General features: G+C 41.4%; 1 protein-coding gene across 2 annotated transcripts in view; it reads left to right on the top strand.

Annotated features, from left to right (window-relative positions):
- robo2 (roundabout, axon guidance receptor, homolog 2 (Drosophila)) overlaps positions 1-18,800 on the top strand; it is a 153,976-nt gene that overhangs the window by 122,760 nt on the left and 12,416 nt on the right. For both annotated transcript variants that reach the window (XM_029517376.1, XM_029517377.1), the window contains 9 exons: positions 786-910; positions 1,002-1,173; positions 2,237-2,425; positions 3,275-3,301; positions 6,033-6,075; positions 10,058-10,185; positions 11,138-11,410; positions 12,336-12,461; positions 17,132-17,291. In XM_029517376.1, coding sequence (XP_029373236.1) covers positions 786-910; positions 1,002-1,173; positions 2,237-2,425; positions 3,275-3,301; positions 6,033-6,075; positions 10,058-10,185; positions 11,138-11,410; positions 12,336-12,461; positions 17,132-17,291 — 1,243 coding nt within the window. The remainder of the gene's footprint in view (positions 1-785; positions 911-1,001; positions 1,174-2,236; positions 2,426-3,274; positions 3,302-6,032; positions 6,076-10,057; positions 10,186-11,137; positions 11,411-12,335; positions 12,462-17,131; positions 17,292-18,800) is intronic.

Consider the following 18,800-nt stretch of genomic DNA (forward strand, 5'->3'; position numbering starts at 1 on the left):
TTAGCCCTTGTGGGGTCAGAAGATTGTCACCATCAGAATAACAACAGAGTGAGGTTTATGAAAGCTTGGACTTGTCTTGTTTTTATCCACCCTGTGTCTTCCTGTGGATTGAGCTGATTCATTTAGATGCGCCTCTCTCTGAAGCTTCCCTCTGATCCTTACCTAGTGGCTTTAGTTTCATCTGACTGATCGATGCAATCGGTCAATATGTTTACTGACACCTTGTTTCCTGTCCCTAAATTTTTTTTTCTCTCTTTCTTTCTTGTCTACGCTTCATCCTCTAAGCTTGTAGACCAACATGACACCCTGCCTTGGTCAAACCCAAAGTCTTAGATTCACTTTAAGCTCCATCCTGATAGGACCGAGACGTCATTTCACAAATCAATACCAGTATTCTCAGCACAAATCCACCAGGCTGGAGAAGAGGATGAGATATTAAATCATCGTGAAACATTAAAGATGGCTTAACGTTTAAGATGGCTGGCCTGCCGGGGTTATAGCCATGTCAGGCCTATGCTGGTCTTCATGTAAATCCCCCTCTAATGAGACATCTTGACAGCCACCAGCCACCTGTGCCATCCCAGAAGAATAACATTCCTTGGAAAAGCGTGCGTGTGTGTGTGTGTGTGATTTGTCTCGGTCTGATTCTTGGTATGTGCATATTTCTGGCCTTTAGATGTACAGTTGTGCTGTGCGTCCAAGCATTTTTTCTGTCCAAAACCTTTAGCCCCAAAAATTCCTGAACTGCAAAATAACACATCTGATTATTGATCTTCCCGTTTTAGCCCCCAGTGCCCCTCCTCAGCAGGTAACAGTCCTGACTGTGGGAAGCCAGAACAGCACTTCTATTAGCATCTCCTGGGACCCCCCTCCATCAGACCACCAGAACGGCATCATCCAAGAGTACAAGGTTTGTCACAGCAAGTCATCATGAATTCTAATTTAACTCATATATAGTCAAATGGAACCAACCACCTCTGTTTTCCCCCTCTCTGGTTTAGATCTGGTGTCTAGGGAATGAGACACGTTTCCATGTAAATAAGACAGTGGATGCAGCCATACGCTCTGTGGTGGTTGGTGGGCTGCAGGTGGGAGTGGTGTATCGAGTGGAAGTCGCTGCCAGCACAAGTGCAGGGGTTGGAGTAAAGAGTGAGCCTCAGTCTATAATCATCGGTAAGACTTGTTGATAAAAAGCAGTCACAACATTTTAATGTCATGCTTTGTGTAATACTAACACCAGAAATAAGAAAGCAGATTTAAGGATTATTCTAGCAATATAGTTTCACTTTAAGCAAAAGCAATTGCCAAACAAATATATTACAAATATATTGTTAACACACTGCCATTCTGAAATGTGGCCTGACGACATAAGATTTATGTGGAGCTGCAGCAGATTGTGCCTGATTTGACCCATAACTGATGGCTTGGCCTGTAGCATGTTCTTATTTCCCCAGTGTCACTCACATAATCCATCTCCCATAGCAGAGCCCAGAGCTAACCTTGCAGTTCTAACATATTTTGTTTTGGTCTGGGGCTGTCTGGATGTGTTTTAGCTTATATTATCACACAGTAATGTGAAAATGAGTACAACTTTACAAGGATGTCTGTGTAGCATGTGAGGTTTTATCTTTGCTGGTGTGTATTTGTTTCCATGTGATGTGTGAGGAAATTTGCCTTGGCTCTGTGCCTTATCATCCTTCAAGAAATAGTGTCAAGCAGACTAGTCAGGGTGAACCTCGATCGGAGATCAATACAGACCAGGATCCTCTCCTCATTTCACATGGTGTGTTTTACCGGCAATGGAGTGAATTAGAGGCTGAGCTAAGCAAACAACCTGCTCATATGGGGGTTTGTTATAAGCTTTTAGGCTTTGTCTTTTTCAGTCTGCACGTTATATTTCACTGCACATCCTTCAGATCTATGTCCTGCATCCTTGGTCAATATCTCAGCTAAATTTCATCAGCCGTACTTTCTTTGAGCTTAATTTAGCCCTAGCCGTGGCTTTAATGTATCCATAAGTGTTTGGGGGGGTTGTTGTTGTTGTTGTTTTTTTTTTCTGTAGAGTGAAAAAGTGGGACTTTCTCAGGTCCTTCAGGAGTACATGGGCAATTGTGTTAACGTTCACCTTGAAGCAGCAAATCATGCACAGCAGCGTTGTTTTTCCCCGTTTCCGTCCGGTAACTATACACCAGACCGACATCACATTAAGGTTCCCTGTTTCTGCCTGTGCCCTCAGGTAAGGAGTTCCGGGATGTGATCATACATGGAAACCGGAACAACAGCATCACAGAGCAGATCACTGATGTAGTGAAGCAGCCTGCTTTTATCGCCGGCATTGGAGGAGCCTGCTGGGTCATCCTCATGGGCTTCAGCATCTGGCTGTACTGGAGGAGAAAGAAGAGGAAGGGCCTGAGCAACTACGCAGGTTAGAATGGTCATAGGCACCAATCCAAATGAACAATGGCATTCTGTTGTTGTAACAACAATCATCGGACATAGTAGTGATTTTTTTTTTTTTTTTCTATAAAATCAAGAATATTTTAGCACTACATTATCATCTGATTTGATGAAGCTGCTAGGAGTGAGGTTCAGGTGGCTACTGTGTTTAAAGCTCAACAGGGAGGCAGATGTCAGCATGAATCATATCCAGAGGGCTACAGTTTTTGACAAATCCACCCACGGTGTTGGTCAATAGCCTAGGGTGGTCGAGCTGAGTGGGCAGACTGGACTCTCTGCTGGTCACTGAAGCTGGAGTTCGTCCAGTTCTCCTCCCACACACTGACCCTGACATCTTACTGAGTGACCCCAGTCAATACCCGCAACCACCAAGTCCGCATACACCGCCAAGGGTACAAGATTTAATTAAAGAGTGTGTGTATCGTTGTCTGTGCAGCACAATAATCTGACTTCGTTTTCCTATTGAGAAGCAGAAATTCAAAATAAACACATATTTTTGAAGCCATTAAAAGGCAACTGTACTTTTATCAGGTCAAAAAGAAAATGCGCCGTGGCAGTCACTATAAGATGGATGTAAACACATGGCCCTCATTTTTGTTTGTTACACGTGTTTGTGTGTTTTCTTTGGTTTGTGCCACCGTCTCTACACCTCTGTAGCCTCTGAGCTGGCTGTTTTCCTGGCTAATACTCTGCACGCTGGGTAACGACGTGGTCTAAGATTCGGCTCGACCTCGTCCCCAGTGTGCAGATACCCCTCAAGCACTGCTTATCTCTGCAGGCTTTTAATGCACAACTTCTCTGTCTTCTTGTTTTGCAGTTCAGTCCTTCACCTTCACCCCTGCAGGTACTGTTCATTTGTCCCGTCTCTTCACACCACCTAAACGCAGATCCATCTCCTGCCCGCTTATAGTATATTTGCTTGGATTGTCAGACTTATGGCCGTTGCTAATGCAAATCTAAACTGCACATTTAACCCACTAGAAAAATTATTATTTGTAATCGGTCGTGACCACTTTTATCCCTGCGCAACTTGCAGCCTTTTATATGTGCATATATTGTGTTGCTTTTGTTTCTGCTTATGAATTAAGTTTCACCCTCTTGTCTTTTGTATGTTTCTTTGTTGGCAGTCTTGTTGTTTAGAGTAAGGCTGTCTATTTTCGTCCTCCTCAAATAATCCTGTTCCTTTTTTTCCCTCTCCAAGCTCAGTTCTTGTATTTTACATATTTGTTCTTTATAGGTATCAGTTGAGCAGCTGGATGGTGTATTTCATTTTCCTCCTTTCACGTCTTTTTATTCTTTGTGTCCTTGTAATGTTTTCCCCAGCTACTGTGACAGGCATATTTGGCTGCCTTGGCTGAATTTCTTTGTTTACTAGCCAACTACAGCCATGTTGATTAGTGCAGCATGTGTTCCATGTGTCTTTTGAGGGTGGTCTGCTGAGTGCTTGCGAGCAAAGTAAAAATGTAAAAAGTTTGTAAAGTGAAAAAAAAAAGCTATTACAGATTGAAAAAAGTGATGCCCACAATCCTCTTTACAATATCTGTTTCACTGACAAGTCAAGTCTTATTCTTTCTGGATCCTGAATTTACAGACAAACCTGACAAATACATTTTTTTGGTAAAACAGACTTATGGACGAATGTTCCTGTGGAACTTAGAGTACCAACTCAGACAAAACAACAGATTATGTATTGCTTTAATGTGGAAGCCCCACAGAGATAGGTGGGAAGCAACTCAATTCACTAAAATAGTTTAAGCGGCAAACACAAATCAAGTTCAGACATAGCGTTGAGTATAGTGTTGGTGAGGTCACATACAGAACATGAGCCGTAGCGTGGTTTAAGAGTCCTACAGCGCTGCTCTTCTCTGTATTGACAACTGGTTGATGTATCGAGACTGTCCTGTCTCAGCCTCCTAAAGCTGTCAGTACAAGAGAGGTAAATCACTACACTGTTGAGGGGCACAGACACGAGGAAAGAGATTTGATGGAAATTATATATCCCTCTTAATGCTCATTAAAGGGGATTAATCTGTTTTCATGTTGGAGAAAGCGCTTATCGGATGCACAGAGGCAAGAAGCACAGCTATGCTGCCACGTCACTCTGGCTGACATGAAAGTATTCCTCAGCAGCCTAGAAATGTGCCTTAACACAGATAGGGACTTCAGAGACTCTCCCGCTGCATAGTCTCCCCTCGCCTCCACCCTCTTCTGTCAGTCCTCCCTCGACCAAGAGAGAATTCTCTAAAAGCAAGTTTGTTGGTTATGGAATAAAAAGAAATGGCTTGAACTATGACTAAATTAAGAATGCCAACTAAATCTAGAGCTGTCAAAGCCATATTTTACTCAGACAGACCTGCAGTGTTTGTTCTCTCCAAGTAAAACCATTGTTAGCACTAAGTATTTTAATTCCACCTGTTGGTATTCAGTTGCTTAATCTCGAATGCAGTAAATAAACTGACGCGATCTGAAATTCACACAAGACAAATTGTAAATTGTTTTTCTCTTGTTTAAAATCCTAAAGTTCTGTTCACGAGAGAAAAGCATTGGATTAAGTATGCTTAGGTATGTTGACGGCGCAGCCTCTGTGATCTACAGTAGGAGTTTCCTCTCCCTGTCATCTGTGTTGCAACGTCACCCACAGAAAAGCCCCCTCTCTCTTGCCCTTGCCTGGGCCTGTTGTGGAATCAACCTGAAGAGAAACCTGGAGAAACGTTCAGCCTCCTTCCCTCTTTAATCTCCATCTGTGCAACAAATGAGCCAAATTACTAACAGCTCTCCTCTCTCTTGTGTAAAGCAGCTCTCTTTTTTTCTCATCGGTATACTGTAAGGTGATTTCCAAAATTCTTGCTGCTTCTCTGTGTTTCCTGTGAAGTTCTTACATTCTTAGAACTTGTGATGCTGCTTTGTCATCATGGTGGTTGAGCAGAGATGAAATACATCCTTTACAGACATGTCGCACTTTGAGCTGTGGAGTTTTACCAACCACAGACAAAGCGTGGCCCTTGTTATCTTTAGATCACTGTAATGGAACAGGCCGCATGTGTGGCTTCTGGGGAGCCCTGCTAGCTGAGAGATCAGGAACTCAGCTCTCTGCGCTTCTAGATAGGAAATTCAAGGTGATTAACGAGCTCTCTGCCTTTTCTAATCATTTTTTGGTTGAGATTTAATCACAAATCTGATAATGGCTCAGCAGCAAAATAAAAAAGATGAAATGAGTTTTCCTTCTAATCAGGTATCTTTTCCTTGAGGAACACATGACGTCTCCGCTTATGCAAACCAAAGCAATATCCAGTCCTCATCGTTGCACCTTTTTTTTTTTTTTACACGAAAGGCATCGGGTGCAGAGGGACATCCGCATCCCTTAGAAAAACCATCAACTATCTAGCTGTGCAACAAAAAGTGGACATGTGAATACATACCTTTTGAAACACAAGGGCAAACTGGAAAATACCAAAAATTCAATATATCATATCTTCATTATGGAAATAATTCCTAGTTATTTGCTGTGCAAACTAGCAAAATGTCTCATACTGCCTTTCTTTCCTTCTTCGTCTGTTTCTCTTTTCTTTCTCTAGTGACATTCCAGAGAGTTGACGGTGGTTTGATGAGCAATGGAAGGTGAGTGAGAAACAAAATCACATCCCCAAACTGAGTTTAAGTGAGATGTAACAGTAACAAAAAAATTCTTCTCAACATTATTTTCTATGCATGTTTGATGTCATGCATCAAGGCCACAGCAAACTGCTCTTGATTCTAACATTGATAGATGTCTGAGATATTGATAGATAACCAATACTTGTTTGTGTGCCTACCATGCAAATATACATTTCTACTACATCTCCGTTCATGCATCGATAGATGAACTCATAAATCTCCTCAACAGAATTAACAGGAACAATTTAAGCAGAGAGTGCTTTTATTTTGTCATTTATCTTCCGCTGCTGGCTACAGGCAACCCAGAAGCCCTCTGGAGTGATAAATTTGCCTGTCACCTTGCGTAGGCGGCTGGGATCTGAGCACATGTAATAATGTAAAAATAATTACCCAAGGGAGAGGTGTGTGGAGGTACCCCACTTGCACCCCCATAAAGCCTGCTCCATTTCAGTGTGTGCTAGTGAAAGAGAGAGCAGTTTCAAAGAGCAGGGCACATCTCAATGACACCAGTTACTGAGCCTTTGTGGGTATTCAAGAGAGTCCCTTGAGAATCTCTGGCTTCTGTCTATCTACTACTTATCACACCTGACTAGGTAAAACCTCCAGATCTCAAACACTCAGCAAGAGACTGCCAACCAAATCTGACCCTGAGTGTCTGTGGGATTTTGGGATTGCGTGTGCTCTGCAATTTGGTTGCAACATTGTTAGATTTCTGCTTTTTTATGTATTCATTCATATTTTTTTTTCTTTACAATGCACATATGAGTGGACGCCACAATGGACAGTTTTGCCTATATTGTTCTGTGAGCTGCCAGCAGGCTCTCAATGAATTAGCCACGCCACTTGTCGTGCCTTTTCTCATCTACTTTCTGCTGCAGTGTTTTTCCTTCAATTTTCCACATAAGTGGTTCTGATTCTCAGTCCAGTGAATGGGATTTGAAATGTCTGTATTTGTGGTGCTCTGTATTTGTCATATCTTTAGTCAGAAGCCACTACTGCCACATTTTTTTTACAACACCGGGATAGGATGCAGTCTGAGGTTCTTATTCTAATGCAAGCTTCCGATCTGTCACTCTATAACCATCAAACCCCAGCTGTTGCAACTTCCCAATCTGTCTAGAAAGTAAAAATGTGTAGCAAAGTATCAGAGGAAAATGTGTTCATTTGTTACATGAAATGTTTATTGCATTAATTAGACAATTGCAAATGAAGCCATGTCTGTTTCCAGTTTCTCATTGGCTCCTGCCAAATTACCCTGACTGAAGAATTACACGTAATCGATCACAAAATAAATGATTCATGGAAGATGAATATGCTGCAGATTGGTAGACCTGGACAATTTGACTTTGGCTGCTCAATTGAAATTGATAAAAGTTGATAAGGGCTCATTCGTTATGCCCCTGCCAATAGGGAGATGGCAATTAGGAGGTAGTAATAACTTCCTGTCTCAGCACTGATCAATATTTTAGCAAAGCAGATTCACTGCTATAGCCTGGGAGAACTTGCAAAGCAGTACAGTGCACAGGTTTCATGGACGCTGTCGCTATGGAGACTCCCTTACATCCCAGGATCTGAATGTTCAATGGCCACACGTTCCCAGAGACTTTATCTAGACAGCGATCTGACTTTCCCATTGCTCTAAGTGTAATCGTGGATTAGAATGATTTTTAATCCAAGTTCCGCTGGCCAGTTTTTGGGACCATAAGCAGCTGATTTATGAAGTTGCTTTGGAATTAATATCAGTCACTCGGCTTATTTATGGGAAGCTCAGTATCAGGCATCTGAGGTCATATTTATACTTTCCTACCCATCACAAGTAACTGAAGTGCCCAACAGGAAGAGGAAACGCTTCAAATCAAATTTTATCTACCAAGGTTGCTATCCATCCAAGTTAAGTGTCAACTTTTCATTAGACATATGACCCAGTGCCCACCCCCCACCTGCTCCCCATTTCCCCAATATCTCTCACACAGGCACACACTCACATGTGTAACAGTTATCTCCAGGAGAGAAAAAAGTCTTATTGTAATTATCCTTACCAGGAGTGCTGCTGTGTGATGAACACAAGGACGATGCAGCCATTTCCACTGTCAGGTCCTTATCTTTGAAATGGTCTTTCTCTAGTGGGCTGGGGGAGGACATACTGCAGCGCACAGGCCAAGAGAGAGTGGCAATGAGACAAAGGCATGATCTCTCACCTTAGACAACATACATTTGGGGTGCAGATCTGCTTTCAGTCTGACAGTTGCTGAATGTACAAGAAGGAGGGAGGCAGGATAAAAAAGTGGAGGTGGAAGAGTATGGGGGAAACAAAGCGGGGAAACGAGGGTTAGGAAAAGGTGGTATGGTGAGAAAGAATGATGGCAGTTTGGAAACATGGCAGCCAGAAACAGAGGCAGACGGATGGGGGAGAGATGTATTACCCTATAAAAGTGCATGTGTCTGATGCACAGCCATCAATTTGAATGACTTGTCTCCCCCGAGGGCCTGTTTTGGCATTCAGGAACCACAACAAGGGCTCTTAGCTTGCCAGGGCTGCCGTACATTTGGACCCCCCCCCCCCTCTGTGGAACAGCTTTTCTCATTTGGAACCTGTGGCTGAGGAAGAGACCGACTGCAGCACACCCATTACCTGCCCTTGTCCTCAGGGCCTGACTCTCCCCCCAGTCCCTCAGAGGCAACACATCACCCCACTGGAGCCGAGACAAAAAGCGCCATCAGGCAGTCAGGCTACTAACTACTGTGTTATGCAGCCTCTCAGAGTGCACATGTGTATCTGTAGCCTGCTACATACAGCGCTGCAGGGTGCTGACAGAGAAGGCAATGCTGGTCACTTCATCACATGTGGTGCTTGTCTGACTAGTGCATGGTGTGATTTCCCAGCGAAAATGATCCAGAACTCCTCAGCAAACTACTTTTAATTTCACTTTTGTCTGCATAAAATGTGTCTGTCGTATCTTCAACTAGATGAGAAAATGTGTGATAATACATTATTTAGTTCTAGTTCGTATTTCAATCGACTCCAATGGCAGGTCATTAGAAACAACTGGAGTATAATTCATCATTGAACTGACACATAAACAAAGACATTTAACTCCATCTCTCATTTTCATTTATAACTCCATCTGCATTACCCATGGTAATGAGCGTTGGACGTGATTGTACAGTAAAATGGCCTTAATGTCCTCCCAGCAGTCACCCATGACAGGTTAAAGTCTTAATGGCTGCTTTTATGGTTCTTGCCCCCTCAGGAGGGACATGACACCTGTTAAATTGAGCTGCCCTCTTTCATAAGCAGGTATCCCACAAGTGGGTGGGGCTATCATAGTGTGGGTAGGGCTGAGGATTGACATCTCATCAAATAAGATTTAGACTGTCTGGACACCACCACAAGGGGCTGATGGGAAAACACAGCAGAAAGTACAATTAATGAATACGGGAACATATACATGTTGGTGTCGATGTGCACTGTTACACATGTGTGCGCAGAGCAAATGCATGCATTAGTTTCCCCACAGCGTGCTTTTGCATGAATAATACAGAAACTGTGACAAAGGCACAGCAGGAGAAAAAGAGAGATAAAAAAATGTTTGCCTGAAGGAATTCTAACTTTGTGAGAGAAGAAATGTATCCGTACTGTATTTCCTATCTCCAAAGTGTTTCATTAGCTTCAGAGGCATACAACAAGCTTATCTCACACAAACACACATTGTTGTGCACAAACTAATATTTAGACATATGTTTGAATTTCCCCCCCCCCCCCCCCAACTTCATGTTGCCTCACTGTTTGATTGTTGCCATGCTCTTCTATTCATTATTTCTAAATCCAGCAATATAATGCAGAATTAGAGCATGTGTAATAAGGAATTGGGTTGTTCTTCAATTAGTAACATAGTAATGTAATTTCACAGCCCATGTTAGTATTTCATTTTCCATTTCTGCTCAGCCGGCCAGGACTGTTGAATGCAGGCGACTCAGGCTACCCCTGGTTAGCGGACTCTTGGCCCGCCGCCAGCCTTCCAGTCAACAGCAGCTCCGGTGGTCCCAATGACCTGAGTAACTTTGGCCGAGGAGGTGAGTGTCCTGGTGCTTTAGGAAAGAGGATGGAAGAGAGATGAAAGATGATGACCTGCCTTCCTTTTCTGTTTCACCAGAGCTCCTGTTGATCAACACGTGTATATATATATATATATATATATGCATGCCAAATGTGTACATACGTGTATACTGGGTGTGTGTTTGGTTATACACATATATATCACATCAGAGGACAGCTAGAGTATTAACAACAGGGCCCCCACTGTCGCCCGGTTGAGTAATAGCAAATAGTCCAGCTTTGTGTCATCGCCCATACCTCAGAGTGTGAGCGTGTGTGGGGAGAGACCATGAGAGGAGGCAGAGGAGCAGGGGGTGGATGGGTGTTGGAAAGGATGGTCTTGAGCAGCCAGTCGTGAAGGACAGACGCAGCTTGACTGGCGCAGATGCGGACACTTCCGCCATGGCTCTACATCATCTCCCCTTCGCTGGGCATGCAAACCATGCACTATGGAGAGGGTCTGCTTACTCTGTCCCCCCCCTCCTCTGTCATCACACACACACACACACACACTCACACATGCAGAGCGCAAGCCTTATCCCTCATGTATATCAACAGAGAAGGGAGGGGAGTGAGATATCCTCACATGTGGAGGGAAAGAGAGCATCGGGGCTTGGAGGATGGGGATTGGAATATATGAATAACTTGGGATTTTATTTGATAATAATCAGATGCATTTGTGAGATTAACCTGTTAAGATGTTAGCTAACAAGTAGGCACTTAGACCCAGATATTAATTCAAAAATTTCAAGCACGTGCACTTGAATCTCAGGTTACATTAGAGCATTCATACAGTTGAATTAGTTCATTTCTCTTCGACTGCCATGAAAACAGATAGATTTTCTTTAAATACTGAAAGTTTACAAGTGTTGAGAACTCGTCCCTTAGGAAGTAGCTTTCCTATATTCTCCCTCCTTTTCTCTTTCACAGATCTCCCCACTGGTCAAGGGGATAAAACAGGCACCATGCTCTCTGATGGAGCCATCTACAGCAGCATAGACTTCACAACTAAAACCAACTACAACAGTCCCGGCCAAACATCCCAGGCCACTCCCTATGCCACCACTCAGATTCTCCACTCCAGCAGCATCCATGAGCTGTCTGTGGACCTGCCTGAGGCCCAGTGGAAAGCCTCACTCCAGGCCAAACAAGAGATGGCTAACCTTGGCTACTCTTTGCCCGACAAGAATTCCTGCAACAACAGTAAGTTACGCAGAAGATGTGCTGATTGAAATTGTCGAGGATGTTGTTGGCCTTGAGGGATGGTTTTGAACGTTTTCATGTAGCTTTTATGGCAACATGTCAGCTGGTGCCATTATTGTTGTCTCATTCAGAGACAACCCATTAACTAAGATCACAACCTAGAATTTTGTAGTTGTAAAAGGCCATCCATTTGCTGTTGAAGCTTTGCCACCTGAAGTCTCTGAAATAATGGTATCCCTACTGTGGTGAGAGTATGTTGTCTATTTCTCCCCCATCAGACATCATCTAGGTTGCACTCTTAAGTTTTAATAAATATCTCTTGAAGGTGTAGTGCAGTTCAGTCACCCATCCATTTTCTTGCGAGATTTTCATGATGGTTTCTCTCCTCCTTCAGTTTAAGAATAATTGCCAATCCATTTTTAGCTTGACTAATGTTTACTGTGGATTTGAGATGGAATATTTTTTTTAATCAGTGTGGGGTTTTGTACTTAAGGTGTAATGAGCAGTCTGTCTCCTAATACATATTTATGATCTCATTTTCCAGCAGTCTAAAACTGATTAATGATATTTTCACATAGTCTGCCTAATGCACTGAATTTTTAAAAACAACATTTCAAATTCTCCCTGGCATCATTTTAAGAAGTACAATCACATATTATTTTGTATCATTATATCTCTCTGATGGAGGGCAGATATTGAATTCAAATCTCTACTGTTGACTTTCTTATCTCAGTTTGTGAGTTTAAAGTTGTACACTGTGCTATCAGTTGCATACAAATGCAATAAGTGAATGAAATGAATGAAATGTATGAATCCTGAATATGTCCTGCTTGCTTGATGCTCTAACTGCATGTTTGCATGTGCTTGTGCTAACTGCTAATCACCTGATGCCACTGTGGTTTTTGCCCTTTAACCCCCACTGTAGCCCTACTTTTCATTCCTGACTACCGATTGGCTGAGGGATTGTCTAATAGAATACCACACAACCAATCACAAGATTTCAGCACCACCAGCTCTCACAACAGCTCAGAGCGAAGCGGCAGTCTCTCAGGTTGGTTTACGCTGCAGAGAATTTCATGAAGTAAACTGGGAAGCTCTCTGGGGCTCTGCCGCTTTCTGTGATTGACAGATGCCTTAATTGCTTCATTGATCTGTTATTTGCATGTACGAACCTGACATCTAAAAAATGTTTTTATTAGCACAGCCCTTCTCCCACACCAGAGATGCTTTGCTCACGCAGCCTCCCCTGCTTACAGTTCATTACATGTGAACACTCGTGTCTGAGAATAATGGATATTCTATATGCAGCTATGTTGTTATAAAGGAGACAAGTTGGACAGGAATTATTGGAGCATAAAGAGGCTGGGTATTTACATCAGAGAGAAAGAATAGTCCGATGATTTCCTGACAGAATATGGCTGCGAGTGCTAATGCTGGGTTTCTGCCATCACTGCCAGGTCTTGTAAAGGCTTTGTCTCTCACTTTGTGACTGAGAAGATGGGAATAGGGGCAGAGGGAGTCTTTCAGACAGAGTGGACTATATATATATATATACACACACACACACACACACACCATTAGAGATGCTTGGCTGGTTAAAGTGGCAAAAATACCTCCCTTTTTCCCTCTTTCACTAATGGTTGCCAACTACACTAGAACCCATGTTCAGAGAATTACAATGTCATTTATAGGACACCAAGGCAGCCCTCTGCTTGCCTCCCCTCCACTCTCTTCTTTTATCTAGTTACAAGCCACTGCCTTAACTGGTCTCTAATTCAGTGCTCTGGCACACTAGGCTGGAGAGAAGGATGTGAAGTGGCTACGCCTAACAGGCAGATTCTGCCTGCAGACACACAGGTTGCTAAATGGCTTTATTGGGCTTAGCACATGATTTGTTATGATTTCTTGAGACAAACAGAACTTTTAGTTAACAGGAAATTTACAGTGTAAATGCAGAACCTTAAAGAAGAGTTCATCCTGGGGAACTGTGCATTTTCACTTTTTTTCTTAGAGTTAGACTTAGTTACTTAGATATCAGACTCATTTAAAATGAAGCTACAGTCACCAGGTTTGTTTAGCATCAAAACTAGAAACAGTCCAAAATGAATGAAATTCACCTTCTAGCCAATAATATATAATACATATAATTTTAGGTCAAGATAGACTGTGTTCACTAGTGAGCTTGAAGAGGGCTGATATTTTCTGCCATTGGGCAGTTAGGTCAGCATTTTCTACCTGTTTTCAATTTTTATTAGCTTTAGCTTTATTCAAAGCTAAGTTAAAACGTTGGTTTCATGTCTGAAGCTTACAGTAATTTTTAATGGGAGAATGTGGCTGTGACATCAAGCTGCTTACAAACGTGTATGAACTCTTAACTCCCTTTAAAGCATCTTTATCTAATATCTGTGAATATTGTGATTAATTACATTCATTCCTTAAATGAACTTTATATAGACGGTGTGTGCTGCTCCTGGGCCCACTTGGTCCAGCCAGGTTCAGACAGAAATTTGGAAAACATGCTTGGGTGTAAGATCTGTTTCAGTTATTTAGGTTTTTGAGTTTTGAGTTTCTGACCCCACCACTAATGTGTTGGATTCTATATAGTGCAACTTAACACAGCGATGGAAATTTTGATCAGCATGAGCTCTGATTCAGACTTCAACTACAGTAAATTCAGCAGTTGAAAAGGGAGGGGGGGTGAATCTTCAGTGCCTTGCTCTCCCTCGAAGGAGATTGAAAGAATAATGAATGTCAGGTCTGAAGGAGGAGAGCAGGATGAAAAGGAACAGAAATAGAGCAGCTTTTATGGCAGCATGGATCTCCACTGGGGGCATGAAGCTGCTCATTAAAACCTTTCATAGTCTCAGGGAGAAGAGGTAGGTGGTGTTTTCTATGTTCTCTGATGTAGTTAGAGACCCTGAAGACTCCCCCCTCCCCACCATTCACACCATCCTGTCTGGAAGGCTGCAGAGTCCTTGATTATATGAAGTTGGTGGTTGTGTGTCACCTGTTGTGCTCCTGCACTTTGTTTGTGTTGCGTTTCACTTCATTATGTTGTTTTTTTGTATTTATTTATTGATGCTTTTTGAAAATTATTTTCCCACTGTCAAGTTAAATGCAGCTGCATAGACTTTCTCAAGTCTCTGCTCTGTGGTTTTCCCCCTCAGCGCTGACGCACCCAGTGAAAACAAAGCAAGCTCAAGGCTATGCAGCCCGACAGTAATAGACTGGGACCGCCCAAACCTTGGGTATAAATACCCAATGCTGAATCTATATTTAGTATGGGTTCTCTTTTGAAGAGAGGCCCCGTTTTGTCAGGAGATGGCTTTGCTGTGTAATTCTTATGTAGCTCCAAGCCAAGGCCTCTTTCTCTATATTTTTCATATTTGGGGTGAACTGTTATAATTTCAGTGCCAGTCCATCCCTAGAAGAGGCTAATTTACAATATTGATGGCTGGCCGTGTGTGGAGGGACTAAGGATGATTGAACAATCATATCAGCTCACCATTTATTGGTAAAAGTCAAGTGTCGCCCAGAGGTGCGATTAGGAAACCCAATTACTTTCAGACTATACTTACACTGGTGCTGTCTGCCTTGGGCTTACAGTTGTTTCTTTTATTACTTCCATTCTTTATTAATATTATTCTGACATCTCTTCTATCTCCTCATCCCTGATATTTCCTCTCTTGTCCCTGTATTCTCATATTGATCATAACTGAAACACTGTTTTTCTCGCTGGATTCTTACGAACAGTGTAGTCGCACATTTTTGGCCTTTGTTTATAAAAAAAAGTTGTCATTTCTCTCTCATCTGGCTTTCATGAAAATCAATACATATATATATACCTCATTGCTTCTGTAAATTCCTTTTGATGACAGTGATCTCCTCAGTTATTAAATTACACTAGAATATATGAAGTTACAATGCACGAGATGCAATATTGGCAGCTTTTTAGTGGCACTGGGGAAAGTGATTACGGGCCTGGCTGGGAAGGCTAACCAATGGATGACAGACACAAATGCATTCGACAGAGTTTCCTGAAGATGGATTTCTCGAGCCTGTGTGGTTGGTGACATCAGCTTGCAGTATTTTCTGGATGGAGATGTAAGGGATTTACTGATTTAGGCAGTTTAGCCTGTCATAGATGATTTCATATATGCAAATAGAGCAAAGTATGTCTCCTTCCTAACGTCTTCCTTCCATGTGCACAAGAGAGGAAACATCTTTCATGGATTTTTAATCAGTTTGAAAAAATTATCATGCACTGTAGAGTTCCCAAAATCAGAAATAATGTACTATGTGCAGCGTGTGTTCTCTGAAGAGGTTAAATACACACATCTGAACAATTAATAGCAAAGCCTCAGTGTGTTGACATTAATATATACAGTTCATTTTGAAAATGCCAAACATATTTTAAAGTGGAAATAATAGATTTTGCTCAAATATGTACAAACTTAACAATGAACAGTGTTAGTATTGTCAAACAGGTCTGACACAGCTTGAACTATACACATATTTGTAGTTCACAAGGTCCATTTATTAAAAAAATATAATAATAATAAGGCAATCTAATACAACAGTCCTGCAATGAATCCCTAACCCTGCTGTAATTATTAATTACAATTATCACAATGTTCTGTTTTTGTTGAAACTGTTATAGAGATGTTGCTGTTTTGTGTTTAATTCAAATGCATTAGGGAAAAATTAGTGTGGCATTATGTATGAATGTAGTTGTAGCTGCTTTTATTTGGTATTATATATTATTATTTTATTATTATTATATATTTGGACATTTTAAGACCTGCTTCACAGGTAGATTTGATTATTTGATTAGATTATATTAATAATTCATCAGAATAATGAATTAATTCTGAGTGACACATATGCTAAAATAATTATGTGTTCGAAAGCAGTTTTGTCTGTGTTATTTTGTACTCATAAAATGAGCAAACCCCTGGCTTTCATTTTGCTCTGGTAGGTCTTTGAGAATAAGTGCATACAATTTATTCTTTAACCTAAAAGCAAATAATAGCTTCAAGGAAATATGTTTTAAACTTAAAATAAAAGATTTCTTCCACAGTGACCAAATCGTATAAAACCCAGTATTGACCTGGCTGGCAGATTTATAAAGATGGATGGGACAGAGGAGAATCTGGTGTTGGAGGGATATGAGTGGAAATGGATGGGGTTAGTGGCACTCCGGTGTAATAAAAGAAATGAAAGTAGTAATAGACTCTCAGTGAATTCCATTAGGGACACACTGACACTACACAAGCCATTCATTATGATGATGCTGTGAAGTGAGATATTTCATTGTGGAAGCCAAAGCCTGGTGTGAAAGGGGACACTGAGGGATGGGTGGAGTACAAAGGTCTACCTCAGCCTTGTTTACTGCCGTTCCCTCCTGTTTCTATGGAGATGTGAGGCTTTTCAGCAAATCAATAAATAGCAGCATGCTTTTCATCAGGAAACCTTGAGCTTTTCTATGTGGGCACTGATGAACAGAAGCCCATTAAAATGTTGGAAATGTGTGTGAATTTCAAAGCGTATGTTGAAATTGGGTCTGTAATGTAACTAAGATGTGTGGACTAACATGAGTTTCTTTGCACATTAGTCACATGACACTTTTTTACATTTTTTTTTTTTTTATTATTGTTGTTTGTTTTTTTACAATGAAATTTTCCATGACTGTATCACTCAAAAAAGTATCTCCTTTTGTAGGTGGAAAGGGAGGGAAGAAGAAAAAGACCAAGGTTGGCTCTAAACCCGCTAAAGCCAACGGGTCCAACTGGGCCAACGTTCCCCTGCCCCCTCCCCCTATCCACCCTCTCCCTGGCACTGAGATGGATCACTATCCCAATGAGCACCATGAAGGAGGGGGGTATGTCAAATATAAATGTCTTCTAAACAGATAAAAGCAGCATTCACATGCACTAGTCTTTTTTAACCTCATGATGAGACATTAAAACACTTGAATGGGACTTTACATAACTGACAGGTGAAGGTTAGCGACTTTCTCTAAAGTGCAAGCATTTGCAAGTATGCTTCTAATTAATTTTCATGGGCGTCCCAGACCCTCTTCTATTCACCAACCCTATTTCCATTTCTATAGATTTAGATTTTTTGAAGTTGGGATCAAACAAGCAAAAACAATCATGTTTTGCTTTTTGACTAATGTAATTAGTAGTTACAATCTTGCAATGTTACTCTTATTGTGTAGTTTTTGTTTTTTTTTTTGGCAAATTGAACAACGAACACTTCAAAACATGAAATAAAGTTGTATTGATTGGTTCCTCACAACGAGCCCCTCCCACACTTGATATAAATTACCTCAGCTGTCTTCTTGTGCATTTCCACTGCCTGCCTGGGGAGTAGAAAATCTGGTGTTTGCAGCAATGAACAAAACAGTGCTCGCCAACATTTGCAACACTACACTTTGCAATGTGTAATAACAGGGATCAGCTATGTTTTCTCCACAGCTAATTATTGTACTACTGTACATCTGGAGAAAAGTGAAGGATCAATGTGTGTATCGTTTCCACACACAGACAGATACACACTCATTCTCAGTAACATAGACTCTAGTACAGAAACACGTATACAGATGGCTGGTCTTCTGGTCTCTTCTTCAGTGTATGGGATTACTTTATGACAGGAAAACAAATGAAAACAAAAACGTGTTCTAGGACAATCCTGCTCGTACTGGCACAGACACACAGATGGTTTCAGAATAATCTATTTGCTGAACTTCACCGTGGAAGAAAAAAATATTTGCATTGTTTCATTAAATGAAAGATAAACAGACACAAAGGGGGATTTATACCCATAGTGTTTTTCTGTATCATAAAATATATATATAAGCACATAAACAATATTGAAAAGATGCACAAATATCACACTGTAGCTACAAAGTAGCAGAGGCTTATGTAAGTGTTAGTGTTCATGTCTTTCTTTGGTCCAGCAGGTGCTATGTCCTCTTATTCGCATCTCCAATCTGGGAGAGTCATCTGCTTTAATAGGCTATCTGGCAAATGAGGAGTCCAGTGCCCTGTAAATCTGATGCTGCTTTTAATGGCACCAGATTAAAACAGTTATCTCCTATGGAGTGTGCACTGACAAATTTCTTTAATGAACATTTTCTTTATAGCTCGTATTATTTCAGCATGTATAAGCGCATCTATGAGTAAGTGAAGCCTGACCAGCTCTATAATTCTACTCAGGACTGTCGTGAAGCAATTTTTTGCCAAAGTTGGACAAGGTCAGAAAGTTCTCACTGTTCCATTTGGAGTTATTGATATATCAGGCATGTTCTTGTTGTTGAGTTCCATTTCTGTTCATGGCTTCCATTTAATACACAATGTATGTGAAACTTTTTAGTGTTGACTGTCAC

The sequence above is a fragment of the Echeneis naucrates genome, chromosome 13 (genome assembly GCF_900963305.1).
Source record: "Echeneis naucrates chromosome 13, fEcheNa1.1, whole genome shotgun sequence".
NCBI classification, from domain to species: domain Eukaryota; kingdom Metazoa; phylum Chordata; class Actinopteri; order Carangiformes; family Echeneidae; genus Echeneis; species Echeneis naucrates.